Genomic DNA, 15,191 nt, shown 5'->3' with positions numbered 1-15,191 from the left:
TTATGTTTTTAAGCTGCTTTCTTAGGAAAAAGAAAGCAAAACAAAGATATTCTATCAAGAGACAATTTGCTGCTATGTACTAGCAGTAACACAAACCCCTAAATGATACTGTTGACAAGGATATTTTTTTCTTGTCTCCCTGTTTTCAGTCTGCTAATTTGTCTCTGACTTCTTTGATGTCATCTCCTTTCTATTTCTCACATGCTTCTTTTCCTCTGATATTTTCCTGCCTTACTTCTCTCAAATAATTTCCCTTTGCAATTTTTGATCTCTCTCTCACAAATACAAATGTTTTTGTGCTATAAACAGCTCCATCCTTTCCCCACACAGACCCTATCTATTATTCACAGATTCTTAGATTGCATTGGATTGTAAAGGACTCTCAAAGGTCACCTTGTCCAACCCTCTCCTGCATCGAGCAGGGACACCTCCAATTAGATCAGACTGCCAAGGGTCACTTCAACACATCCAGGAAAAAGGCCTCATCCCTAGGCAGCCTGTTCCAATATTGTTGCACTCTCATGGTAAAGAACTTCCTCCTTATGACCAACCTACATCTAACCTACCCCAGTCTAAAACCTTTGCACCTTATCCTATCACTACAAGCCCTTCTAAACAGTCTGTTCCCAGCCTTTCTCTAGTTCTCCTTCAGATACTGAAATGTAGCTAAAATGTCTCCTCAGAGCTTTCTCTTCTCCAGGCTGAACAGCCTCATTTCTTTCAGCCTGTCTTCACAGAAGTGCTTCAGCTCTCTGATCATCCTGGTGGAACTCCTTTGGACCCACTGCAGCAGATCTATGTCTCTCTCATGCTGCATTCGTGCTGCATCAACTCTATTTTCTTTTTCCTGTAAACCCTATTGTGTAAGATATTTTAATAATGATTTTTTGTTTGGGTTTTTTTTTGGCTGGTTACACCTGCCTAGACTACTATGAGTTCTACTGCCTGATACCTTCCCATGTTTATCTTCCCTCTGCTTACTCTGTAATTCTCTCTTACCAACCATAGTGGTCTGACTTCATTTTGTCACTCCTCTGTATCTTTAAAGGCCTTTGGAAAAACTGTAAATTTCTAATACAACATTTCAGGCTATGTGTCTATCTCAGTATGCAAAGCAGATCTCGAGCCCTTAGGCCAAGAGGCATAGTTAAACTCTCTTCACTTTCCTCCCTCTTCCAGATAAGACATTTGCATCCAAACTGCCAACAGTTTCTGGCATATGGTATTTCCTCAAGTCTGCATTTTTTTGGGAATATCTTAGTCATATGTAACCAAAAATGATGCCAAAGATCATGATCATGAGATGAGCGCTACTCAAATACCACCGCATCTATCAAATCTCCAAGACACAGCAATCTTCTTGTCTATTTGTATCTCTAGTTTGCTGTTCTTCCTTTGCCTTAGAGAATATCAGTGGTACAGACTGATCCATGCAAGGAAGTGGGGAACAAGTGGGGGAGAAATGGAATCTCCGGTGAGCTTTGTTGACGCATGTGGGAGAATTTAAGTTATCTGTTAACATCTGAGAACAGGCTGTCCAGGGGGATTGTAGAGTTTCCCTCTCTAGAGATATTCAAGACCCATCTGGATGTGTTCCTGTGTGATCTGGTATAGGTAATCCTGCTCTGGAAAGAGGGTGAGACTATGTGATTTTTCAAGGTGCCTTTCAGCCCCTAACCTTCTGTGATTCTGTGACTGAGAGAATGTGATACTACCATCTACAGCTTGACTGCTCAATGTCTTCATCTTCAGGTGGCTCCATTCACCTCCTTCCTGCAACACAGTCTTTCTTAATTTAACTGCGTCTAAGAGCAAGTCACTGCTAGGAGATGTTATATCAACTTTGGAAAGAAAATAGAAGTTTGATTGTTTGATTGTTACAGGACTTCACATTAATTAAAGGCCTCAGGAGATGTATCAAAAACAGAATTTCAGGATGAAAAATTAAGAAAGACATGTGTGCAGCATGGAGTTATCCTAACTAACTCAGTTTCTTCAGGCAACTATATTCATGATGACATTATCTAATCAAGCAAAGCAGAAAAAAGAATCAGAAGATATCTGAGATATTAAAAATGAATGGGGAGATTATTGTCTGATGATAGGTAATACATGCCTTGAAAGGTTTCTTGTTTACAAAAAGAAAGAATGGGGAAAAAAATGACAAAGGATCATCATTTGCTGTGTTATTTGTATTTTAAAGTACTGAGCTGCCACGATTTCCATTACATACAATATGTTTATGCAGCAATAATGTTACATTATGGGTATTCCTTTGAGTTGGTTTCCTAACCTGTTAATTTGTTGACAAGTGAATATAAGCCATGAATTCAAAAGACTGCCCGTGTGAAGGTGTTTCAAACAAGCCTACCTGTTGGCGGGATGATTCCAGGAGACATTAGGCCTGGGACAGAATGTGGCATAATATGAGAATTCTCTGGGGAGGTGACACTTTGAGTCCTCTTAGGAGGCCTTCCAGGTCTAGAACTGAAACAAACAAACAAACAACAACAACAAAAAAAAAAAAGTTACAATTAAGCTGTTGTCTTACACATCATTTCAAAGTTGTTTCAAGTGGTAACATGGACTGTAAATAAATTTGTTTCAAGGACGGTTGCTTTTGCAGTTAGATGTAATAGACTTCCATCACTAATTAGATTACATGCTGAATTCATTTTCCTCATTGAAGATCAGCCGCTCTTGATGCATAATTCATAGCCTGTACCTCGTTACCTGCTTCTTCATATTAATATCTATACACAGTTTGAATTGCCTCGTTTGCATATGCTAAAGTTCTGCATGCAGCCTTCAGCACGAAAATTATGCACTAACTTGTAATAATTATTACAGTCAGCCTGCTATTGATTTATGAGACTTTTAAAAACCAAATATGTGTAGTACTTGTAATGAATGATATTTTAAGGTTCTTCAGGAAATTAAAAGGCAATGGCTGCCTAAGGAAATGTTCTGCTTGTTTGATTTAATACTACAGTTAGCTGGGAGGTGGAATGAAAGAGTGATTCAGACCTATAGCACATTTTTCGATGATATGTTTTATTACTTCGCACTGCTAGCCTGATATCTAGATGATAAATGACAATACATATCTAATGTGTGAAAAGGTCTTGCAATTTCTTTATTTTTTGTCATTTAAAAGATAAGTCAAGTTATCATTTAACCCTTATTCTATTTAAAGTGAAAATCTCACCAAGACACCTTACTTTAAATATACTACTTTATGTCAGAAAGGGCTTGGAATTATTTGTAAGATACTGTTGAGCAACTGCCATCATAGTAGCTTACATCTGTCCACTCTGGGAAAATAAAGGGCTTCAAGTTTAAGCACTCCTTGTTTGTTAAATGCTCCAACTTTCCATCTCCTGGACTATGTAAGCAGCATACAAATTAGATACAAATTACAATGAAAATACTTATAACCCACTTATATGCAAATATGTACCTGCGACATACAATGCATATCCAAAGGCTTGTATCCTTCTCTACAGATAGAGCGTACTACTGCTGCAATATCCTGTAACTGCTTGCTTTGGGGACACCGTGGAATAACTTCACAGATAAAGGTGAAGTGCAGTTCTAACACTGCAGACTTAACCTATGCTTTGCCAAACATTTGAGCTTCTGTGTTTGTTTCAAAACAAGAAAGAAAAGAAGGGCGGCTATGAAAGGGTGAGGACCTAACAAAACTCTCATCAAGCATAATGGCATTTTTAGTCAGTCTGGGACTGCAGAAGGAAGCAGACAATAAAACAGCTCCATTCTCTGTTCACATTCATTCCCCCGGTGTTTGGAAATATCCTTCTACAATCTACCTTTAATAAACTCCAAATAATCAAAGTACAGGGCACTTTCTTGAAGTTTAATGACTCAAGGCATTGAGTCATTAACCTTAACTGATCATTAATTCCCAACTTAATGTCCTCAGCTGAGGTCATTATTAAAATCATAAGCTTGATAATTTCTTTGATTGGTTTGGGATTTTTGATCTTCTATAATACAAACAAAATTGTCATACGTTCACCACTACAAGAAAAACAGTTGTAAAAGAGAGTAGTGTCTCATTCCAGCTCCCAGAACCAAACTGTCTTCAGTTTCTCTTTGAGCTTTCCTTTGCCATTTACAATAAAAATAAACATACCATGAATACACATAAAACTGAGAAAAACATTACAGACAAAAATGATCTGATTTAAATGGAGTGTTTCTAATGTATTCACCCACCAAAACAAAAAAAAATATGCCACTACATAGCTTTTATAGAGATATAAAAGACATTGTAAGGTTTTGTTTTTCATATGAGTAAAATTATTGCAAGAAGACTGGTTCTTATGAAAACACGTTCTTAAGGTAATTAGCTCAAAGGGTTAACTACTCAAAGCTGATCCATTCTGATTTTGAAGATGGCTACAGATTGCATTTTTAGTACTAAGACAAACAGGCTGAAGTGTCAAAAAGCCAATATAAGTCATAGTACAGAGAACCATAGAATCATAGAATCAAACAGGTTGGAAGAGATCTCCAAGATCATCCAGTCCAACCTAGCACCCAGCCCTGTCCAATCAACTAGACCATGACACTAAGTGCCTCAGCCAGTCTCTTCTTGAACACCTCCAGGGATGGCAACTCCACCACCACCCTGGGCAGCCCGTTCCAATGCCAATGACTTTCTCTGGGAAGAAATCAAAGAGTCTTTTGGGACTCCACAAGAAGATGCTAGAAGAAATAGACCTACATCTGGAAGTCATAGCTGGTCTTTCTCTCTAGTCTTTCACACTTCAGAGAGTAAATTATAGAGAGCAAAAAAAAAAAGTAGACAATTTCAAAAAAGATTCAAGGAAGCCACAATAATTAACTACTTTTAAGACCTGAGGAGAAGGCAAAGATAAACTACCAGTTTCCTTCTTACTCATTAAAAATTATATGTAAAAGAAACAGTAGTTCTGCTTTTAAAAATATAAATACATATCTTAGATTTTTTTCCCTCCCTAAATTTGAATCATAGAATCAAGCAGGTTGGAAGAGACATCCAAGATCATCCAGTCTAACCTAACACCCAGCCCTAGCCAATCAACTAGATCATGGCACTAAGTGTCTCATCCAGTCTTTTCTTGAACACCTCCAGGGACGGTTACTCCATCACCTTCCTGTGCAGCCCATTCCAATGCCAATCACTCTATGAAGACTCAAGCATGAGATATTTCATCATGTGTCAAAGAAGAAAACGAAAGCTTCCTACAGTAATACATAATACTAATTTAGTGTTTGTTTTTAAAGCAAAGTATCTAAATACATTTAGCTCGCTCAGACCTTGGCTGCAAGATAAAGTCTTGTGTAAGATTTGTATAAAAAATGTGCAGGCTTTTTTCATGTCTTAGAAGATAGTCCCACAAACAACTAAGCTTTGTTTGTAGACAATTGTCATCATTTACAACTACAACTACAATATACCATTCTGTGACAGAAGAATGAAAGGTACAGACTGGTGAATCCTAAAAATCTGTACCATTTTTGTACCATAAAAGGTACGAAACAGGAAAAGCAATTGAGAGTCTACTGTCCTAAAATACAGCAAGTTGTCTGAAACCCTGCAGAGGGATCCTGACAGGCTGGATGGGTGGGCAGAGGCCAATGGAATGAGATTCAACAAGGCCAAGTGTAGGGTCCTGCACTTTGGCCACAACAACTGCAAGCAGCACTACAGGCTGGGGACAGAGTGGCTGGAGAGCAGCCAGGCAGAGAAATATCTGGGGGTACTGGTAGATAGTAGCTGAACATGAGGCAGCAGTGTGCCCAGGTGGGTGGGAGAGCCAATGGCATTTTGGCCTGGATCAGGAACAGTGTGGCCAGTAGGATGAGGGAGGTTATTCTTCCCCTATATTCCACATTGATCAGACCACACCTTGAATGCTGTGTCCAGTTCTGGGCTCCTCAATTCAAGAGAGATGTTGAGATACTGGAATGTATCCAGAGAAGGGTGGCAAAGCTGGTGAGAGGCCTGAAACACAGCCCTGTGAGGAGAGGCTGAGGGAGCTGGGGGTGTGCAGCCTGCAGAAGAGGAGGCTCAGGGGAGACCTCATTGCTGTCTACAACTACCTGAAGGGAGGTTGTAGCCAGATGGGATTGGGCTCTTCTCCCAAGCAACCAGCAACAGAAGAAGGGGACACAGTGTTGGGGGAGGTCTAGGCTGGATGTTAGGAGGTAGTTCTTACCAGAGAGTGTGATTGGCATTGGAATGGGCTGCCCAGGGAGGTGGTGGAGTCACTGTCCCTGGAGGTGTTCAAAAGAAGCCTGGCTGAGGCACTTAGTGTCATGGTCTAGTTGACTGGATAGGTCTGGGTGCTAGGTTGGACTGGCTGATTTTAGAGGTCTCTTCCAACCTGGTTGATACTATGATTCTGTGATTCTATTCTATGATTCTTTTATGGTCTTTCAGTCAACATATATTAGTCTTCCATTCTTCCTGTGTTACCAAATCTCAACAGCTGGTGGCTGAATTAGATAATAAACTTGGAAGAATAAGGTGCTGTTATCAGCTAAAATGTTGTGCTTTCATGGTACTTTTAAATTTTTACACATCTCCAATTGTATTATCAAAGTATGAGCTTGCTTCTAGAAATGCAGTGCAAGAAATCAAAAGTGGACAGAATCAGCAGAAGATCTGGCCCTGTACCACCATGTAAGAAGAGATGAAGGAATAATAGGTATGGGTTCACCTGCAAACTTTAAAAGTAGGGCAACTTCTCATTCAGCCTTTTTCACTACCTGCAAAATGACTGCCATAGTTCAAACTTTAAAGGTCTTAGACTTTCCAGTGATTTCTGTTATGAGTCTCAAGCTCCAGCGAGCATATTGGTTGCAAACCAGCTGAAACTCATGAGTAGTAACACATGCTTTAGACTAAACTACTGGCATTTTACAGTTGACCAACTGCATGGCAAAGCATATACTGTAAAAGTAAGTGTGCCACAAGTTGGGATTTATCTTATTTATGTCCTGACTTGGAGGAATAATTGTGCAAAAAATAGCTCTATATGAACAAAGGTTCACTCTTAAGAGTATTTTCATTCACTACATGAAGTACTGTTAAAGAAAATGGCAACTCTGATTGGCTGCAAGAAGACAAACTGCTTTTCCAGCCAAAACTAATTATTCTTTTCAGGGCTGTTTTTCTGCATTTACAATTTTATTCTTAAACTTGTCCATGAGCAAGTTTAGTACACAGAAATATTGTCCTTATTTGAAATTGAGCAAACATGATGCAGTGAAGCTGCCATTGGCCAGGCAGTTTTATAACCAGTAGCACTAGGAGTGGCAGAGAGAGTTACATTCTGGCGGTGATAGGCACTGAACCTGTACCAAGCATTTGGTGTGTTTATTTAGTGTATTTTTTATGTTCTTAGAACTGCTTAGAACAGCTTTGAATATGAATATCAATTTTTGCTTCATCAGCATTTATGCATCTCATTTAGGTACATATTTCTCAGTTTCCTACCTCCTCTCAGCGCTTCAAACCCTGACACAGAATTTTTGACCTCAAAGAAGCTGGCTGAATAAAATTTAGGTTAATGGTGACTGGAAGTGGTTCTTATGTGCTCCCCATACAAGAGCCACTGCAGAAGGACTGAGGATGTCACAGTCTGAGGCTACTTGCTGACAATGCAAAGACAGGGATGACCTATGACAACCTGTAGCCAAAGACAGTGGACTCTACCCACACAGTACACTCATGGGTTTTGGGATAGCTTCCATGCTGCTCTCAGCATCACACATGCAGCCTTCACATTAATACGACTTGAGGCAAGGGTAACCTGTAGCCAAAGACAGTGGACTCTTCCCACACAGTACACTCATGGGTTTTGGGATAGCTTCCACACTGCTCTCAGCATCACCCATGCAGCCGTCACACTAACACAACTTGAGGCAAGGGCATGTCAATTCTGAAAAATAAGGTCCAGAAAGACTTGACTAAACCTTTTGTGCAATTTAGTTCCCTTGGTTGGAAAACGCTTGCCAAGGTAACCTTCATAAATATTTCTAATGCACTGGCCTAGCATTTTAAAGGGAAAACAAGAATAACAACGTACATTGATCTAAACATTTCACTTTCTTAAGTTTTCCCCTTCTACTTCCACTTGAGAATAAAGTGAAAGAATCCAATTCTACAGCTTATCATATATCTATTTTGGCAGCTAGTAAAACAAACATTAGAAATCACACCATGTCCTCTTTACTTGCAGCGGTCGTATAAAACAATAAAACTCTCGGTGCAATTACCTGAAATTTATTTTTCTTCTCACAGTTCAACAGAAAATGTTCTCACGCAATAATTAGTGCTGAACTCATGATATATTAGGAGTTACTGAGACAGCAAACAATGCTGATTAAAAACAAAAAGGAAAAACGGAACAAAAATATCTTTAAAATTTTTCATAAATAAGTGTTATGAATGATCTTCAAAAGATTTAGATCCTAGGACTGAGTAGTAGAGCAAGCATACTGTGTAGAGCAAGCCAGCACTGTGCCCAGGTGGCCAAGACAGCCAATGGCATCCTGGTCTGAATCAAGAACAGTGTAGTGAGTAGGATAAAGGAGGTTATTCTGCCTCCATACTCAGCGCTGGTCAGGCCACACCTTGAGTGCTGTGTCCAGTTCTGGCACCTTAATTCAAGAGAGATGTTGAGGTACAGGAATGTGTCCAGAGAAGGGCAACAAAGCTGGTGAGGGGCCTGGAACACAGCCTTGTGAGGAGAGGCTGAGGGAGCTGGGGATGTGCAGCCTGCAGAAGAGGAGGCTCAGGGCAGACCTCATTACTGTCTACAACTACTTCAAGGGAGGCTGTGGCCAGGTGAGGGTTGGTCTCTTCTGCCAGGCAGCCAGCAACAGAACAAGGGACACAGTCTCAAGTTGTGGCAGGGGAGGTCTAGGCTGGATGTTAGGAGGAAGTTGTTGCCAGAGAGAGTGATTGGCTGCCCAGGGAGGTGGTGAAGTCGCTGTCCTGGGAGGAGTTCAAGAAAAGCCTGGCTGAGGCACTTAGTGCCATGGTGTAGTTGATTGGATAGGTCTGGGTGCTAGGTTGGACTGGATGATCTTGGAGGTCTCTTCCAAGCTGGTTAATTCTATGATTCTATGAAGATATTGCCACATTTCAGTAACAGAACACATTAGTGATATCTTTTAACCAAAATGACCACAAATGCAGTACCAGTCTTATGGTCCAAACATATTGTACTCCATATCCCGTTTCAAAGCCAGTAATACATGAGCACTAGTTAGTATTAGGATATTAAGCTTTTGGAGAGTAGACTTTGTTGAATTATTTCTGTTCCTAGCAGACCAATCAGGTAAGAAGATCATCTCCATCCTCCTAAACGCAGCAGCCCAAATAACTTTGCATTTCAGCAGAATCAGAGATTTTTTTGATACGAGACACAAGAGTGCAAGATTTAGAGTAGATGTTACCCACACCACTGTCAGCTCTGACTTGATAGTGGAAGACCCACTACAAACAAAATTAAAAACAATCTAATAAAAAGATTCTGTTTGGCTGAATATACTACTTGGATATATGAATTACATAAAGGGCAGGAAAGGAAATAAAACCAGTTAGAAAAATGAGCATTACCGGAATAAACTACACTAGTGGATTTGAATACAGCTGTGATTGTACTGAAGTTTAAAATATTACTGAAATGTGACTGTTTCCTTAATGAAATTGAGCTCTCTAAGTCATCTGCTGGAAAGGGGAAAACAGATAAGAAAATAATCTAATTCTGTTGGGTGGCAGAATTACGATGTCAGAAGTAAATTAAGCCAAAAAGTTCACTGCTTCATCTAATTAGCTGAAACACTAGAACTGCCTGAAAGTTCTTAAAACATTTAAGTATGTTGGCTCTTATGATTATGTAATAACTGAAACATAAGCCTCTGATGATGACAGCCATACAAACTAGAGTGGAAAACAAGTCTGAATCAATAATGATAATGCAATTATTAAAGAGGACTCATGCCTATGTTCAAGCTATATTGGTATATATTTTAAGTTATGTACATATATTGATATGTATTTTATTGTTTCAGAAGGAGTACTAAGGTTATCATACAGAATTACAGAAATCATAGCACTGCACATCTTGAAGAAAGGTATTGAAGAATATTGGCAATACCAATGAGCCATCACCTAGCCATACAAACTAGAGTGGAAAACAAGTCTGAATCAACAATTAAATGCAATAGGAGGTCTCTTCCAACCTGGTAGATACTATGATACTATGAAAGAGAATTCGTGTCTACCTTCAAGCTATATGGATATATTTCTTTGTGATAGAAGCATTGCTTCATAGAATCAAACATATATTGATATATTTTTATGTGATATAAACATTGTTTCAGAAGGAGTACTAAGGTTATCAAACAGAATTACGGAAATCATAGCACTGGACACATTGAAGAAAGGTATTGAGGAGTATCTGCAATACCAATGAGCCATCACCTAGCCATACAAACTAGAGTGGAAAACAAGTCTGAATCAACAATGAAATAAAATAGGAGGAATCTTCCAAAATGGTTGATTCTATGATTCTATTAAAGAGAACTAATGCCTACCTTCAAGCTACATTGATATATATTTTATGTGATAAAAACATTGTTTCAGAAGGAGTACTAAGGTTATAAAAAAAAATTACAGAAGTCATATCACTGGACATCTTGAAAAAAGATATTGAGGAATATTGGCAATACCAATGAGCCATCATCTAGCCATACAAACTAGAGAGGAAAATAAGTCTGAATCAACAATGAAATGCAATTAATAAAGAGAACTCATAGAATCATAGAATCAACCAGGTTGGAAGAGACCTCCAAGATCATCCAGTCCAACCTAGCACCCAGCCCTAGCCAGTCAACTAGACCATGGCACTAAGTGCCTCAGTCTTTTCTTGAACACCTCCAGGGATGGTGCCCCCACCACCTCCCCAGGCAGCCCATTCCAATGCCAATCACTCTCTCTGTGAAGAACCTCCTCCTAATATCCAGCCTATACTTTCCCTGGCACAACTTGAGACTGTGTCCCCATGCCTATGTTCAAGCTATATTGATATGTATTTTATGTGATATAAACATTGTTTCAGAAGGAGTACTAAGGTTATCAAATAGAATTACAGAAATCATAGCACTGGACATCTTGAAGACAGGTATTGAGGAAGATTGGCAATACTAACACAAAAACCTTGCAAAGCCATATTTAGTCCTTCTATTTACACTGTTGGCTTTTCAGAATAATTCTTCCAACAACAGCAAAAAAAGAAAAACACTTGTACCAAATTCATTGATCTGAAGTGCATACTTTGCACAAACTCTCAAGTTACAGCAGATGCCTTTCCTATTCTACTCGACCTCACAGCACAAACCACACCCGTAATTTATATATGCAATCAACAGGATGCTTTCTAACAGTGTTATTCACCCACATGAGACCCCAAACTTAACAGATGCAAAGCCTATTTTTTCCTTCAACTGTTTTCATCTTTTCTTAGGCTTTAGTTCTTAAAACATCCCCTCAAAACAACATCTACTATATATGTTATAAATATGTCAAGCATGAAGTTAAAAGGCTTGATCTACAACAACACAATCTAAAACAATTTTAAGCTTTGATTTTTTACAAAAGTTTCCACTTCAAGGTGCTGAGATTACACCTAACATGAAGCAAGGATAACTGATGTGGTTATGGGAGAGTCTGCAGATGGCTGGAAATAATGATTTAAATGTATGAACTTTAGTTGGAATGAACAGCGTCCAGAGAAGGGCGACAAAGCTGGTGAGGAGCCTGGAGCACAAATCCTATGAGGAGAGGCTGAGGGAGCTGGGCCTGTTTAGCCTGGAGAAGAGGAGGCTCAGAGGTGATCTTATTACTGTCTACAACTACCTAAAGGGGCATTGTAGCCAGGTGGGGGGTGGCCTCTTCTCCCAGGTAACCAGCAATAGAACAAGGGGACACAGTCTCAAGTTGTGCCAGGGTAGGTATAGCCTGGATATTAGGAAGAAGTTCTTCACAGAGAGAGTGATTTCCCATTGGAATGGGCTGCCCAGGGAGGTGGTGGAGGCACCGTCCCTGGGGGTCTTCAAGAAAAGATTGGATGAGGCACTTAGTGCCATGGTCTGGTTGATTGGTTAGGGCTGGGTGATAGGTTGGACTGGATGATCTTGGAGGTCTCTTCCAACCTGGTTGATTCTATGATTCAAGTCTTGTTTTCTACCCATCTCCATTCATCTCTGCATACAACTTGCACATGTAATTGCATATCTGTGAACGTAAATCGGGTAATCGTATGTGCAAATAACCAATTAGACTCAAAGCAGAACTAGGCCATGTGGTAGCACACTCCTCTTTTGACCACTTACATAACGGTACACACATGTGAGTGTCTTTGCTTAAGACATTTCTGCCTAACTCATTTAGCAAAATAACATCTGCTTTGTTTCCCAGTAGGACATTATGGGCAGCAGCCATCATCTCAAGATCCACGCTAAAGAACAAAACCAGAAGCACAAGAAGAAAAAGCACCTATATACTAACCAAGCCCACCATCGCTCGAGAGATCAGAGCCAGTGCTCATTACCACCTGTGTTACATCCAAGACACATAAACATTTCTATGTAGATTTAAGCTCAAATCAGATGGGGGAGGGGAGGTACTACTCAAGGTATTTTATGAAAATCTTCTGGTTCTCCTGGCAGTCTGTTAATTAATACGCTATTCTTATTCATAACAGTTGATAATGGAGTTCTATCATAAAAGTGTATCCACTGTAATATCTGAATGCCTTCATCACTTAATTGGCCACAATTCTTCGCATGAAATGCTGAAACAAGTGAACTGTCACCTTTTTAATGAAGCTGCCTATATCTTAAAACCTTTGCCCTTTAAAAAACTATTTATACTCCAAATGAAATATTTTATTCTAGCTTCTGCCACAGACTGTGGTTAATGTTCTCTGCCCTTTATTCACCTTATTTTTAATTCTGAAAACCCACACTCATTAACCATACACTTCCAAAGAATTGCAGGAACCACCTAAATAGAGGCTTAGAAGTGGCCTTTATTGTACATTTGAGAATAACAGTAGTGATAGGAAATACTGAAAAGACTCTCCATTAGTCTGTACAGCTATAAGTGCATGGCTGATATAACACAGATTGATGGTAACACAGAATTGGTTGAAATCAGGAATTTAAACCCTGAAATAAGGTGGTTTGCATTCAAATAACAACGTATAAATACACATCTAAGAATGAATCTACCAGATGAGAACTGAGCATTAAAAATTACAGGTTTCTTTGAGCAGTCAATACTCAGGATCAGAGTAACATAAGTAAGTTGTATAGTACTGTGCAAGTAACACTGCTGAAATGAGTCTACTCTCTGCACTTCTAACTGGTTATCAGTGAGTGAGTCCTAAACTAGAAATCGAATTATTGTGGCTTTCCAGTACCTGAAGAGGGCCTACAAAAACGCTGGGGAGAGACTTTTTAGTCTCTCAGGCAGTGACAGGACTAGGGAGAATGAAGCAAAGCTGGAGATGGGGAGATTCAAGCTGGACATGAGGAGGAAGTTGTTCAGCATGAGAGTGGTGAGAGCCTGGAATGGGTTGCCCAGGGAGGTGGTTCAGGCCCCATGCCTGGAGGTGTCTAAGGCCAGGCTGGATGAGGCTCTGGTCAGCCTCCTCCAGTGTAGGGTGTCCCTGCCCATGGCAGGGGGGGTTGGAAGTGGACGATCTTTGTGATCCCTTCCAACCCTAATTCTATGGTTTTATGATTCTATGATTCTACGATCATTAGTATTCTTTCTATCACTAAGACTTCAAATTGTTTAGGACAGAATCTAGATGGAACACTCAGCACAATGCTCATCACTTAAAACCCATGTGGAGCAAGAGATACAAGAGGAATGATTACTTAGTTGTACTTTACTGCCAAAACACAGCAAAATATGAACTCATAAGGAAAAAAAGAAACTATGCCATATCTGAGGAAAAAATACTTGGTTTCTGTACCCAGTCCCCAAAAATCAGTTTGTGAAATCAAGATCCTAGGTGTGTTACAGAATTTCAGTCTTTTAAGTCTAAATGTAGCCCTGCTTGGCCTTTATATTCTACAATGGAATATAATAAAATATATCTGTATTTTATTATCCTTGTGAAAGACAACAGAATCAAATTCAAGCCTCCCATTTTCTTTCCAGAGAAGCACCTATAACCACATGAATAGTAGAGCTGTCTTCCTTCATAAGCAGTGTAATTCTGCTATAGTATTACTAATTTTTCTATAGTAATAGGGAAGATACAGAATACTAACTCAAGATTCCTAAGTCCTAAAAAAGATAGAACAAAAAATAGACAACAATATAGGTCCAAGACAAAACATTGTGGTGATCCAACCAAAGACACTTTCAACAACTTAAAATTCATTTAGTGCATTGCTATCAAGCTACAAAGTCTAGTTGTTTGGATAGGGCTGGGTGATAGGTTGGACTGGATGATCTTGACAGAGAGAGTGACAGGCACTGAAATGGGCTGCCCAAGGAGGTGGTGGAGTCGCCAGTCCTGGAGGTGGTCAAGAAAAGCCTGGATGGGGCACTTAGTACCATGGTCTAGTTGACTGGATTGGACTGGGTGCTAGGTTGGACTGCATGACCTTGGAGGTCTCTTCCAACCTGGCTGATTCTATGATTCTATGAAAGGACCAAATCTGATCCTATCTTTAAATATGCCATATCCTTTAGTCAGTGTTTGTAGGTATGTTATTGTATCTGGTTAACCCTCCAGGGGGAGTGACCTGGAACCTGACCCTAGGTGGTCTTGACCTCTCCCCAGGGGTGGGTCTGAACACCACCAGGTGATTCATGGTTAGCCCACTCCCCCTTCCTGTCTGAAGGTCTCTAAAAGCAGGGGGACTTTGTCCTTCTCTCTCTCTCTGAGCTCCCTGCCTCCCTGCTTACCAGCATCACCATCCTGTTCCTGGTTCTTACCATGTGGCCATCACTCACAAGGCAGACAAATCCATTATCATAAAAATCTGGTTGCATTTACACATTTTGTATTTGTTTTCCTTCCCTATACCTTTGTAACTTCCCTACCTCAGATACCTTTTTAATTTACTGTTAAACTTTTCTTCTT

At 39.8% G+C, this 15,191-nt stretch overlaps 1 protein-coding gene across 5 annotated transcripts in view; it reads right to left on the bottom strand.

Moving 5' to 3' along the window:
* Nucleotides 1-15,191, bottom strand: part of DACH1 (dachshund family transcription factor 1) — a 485,713-nt gene that overhangs the window by 282,875 nt on the left and 187,647 nt on the right. For all 5 annotated transcript variants that reach the window (XM_064174189.1, XM_064174173.1, XM_064174154.1 and 2 more), the window contains exon 2: nucleotides 2,372-2,487. In XM_064174189.1, the coding sequence (XP_064030259.1) occupies nucleotides 2,372-2,487 (116 nt within the window). The remainder of the gene's footprint in view (nucleotides 1-2,371; nucleotides 2,488-15,191) is intronic.

The sequence above is a fragment of the Pogoniulus pusillus genome, chromosome 3 (assembly GCF_015220805.1).
Source record: "Pogoniulus pusillus isolate bPogPus1 chromosome 3, bPogPus1.pri, whole genome shotgun sequence".
NCBI classification, from domain to species: Eukaryota; Metazoa; Chordata; class Aves; order Piciformes; family Lybiidae; genus Pogoniulus; species Pogoniulus pusillus.
This window is presented reverse-complemented; position numbering and strand designations above follow the sequence as displayed.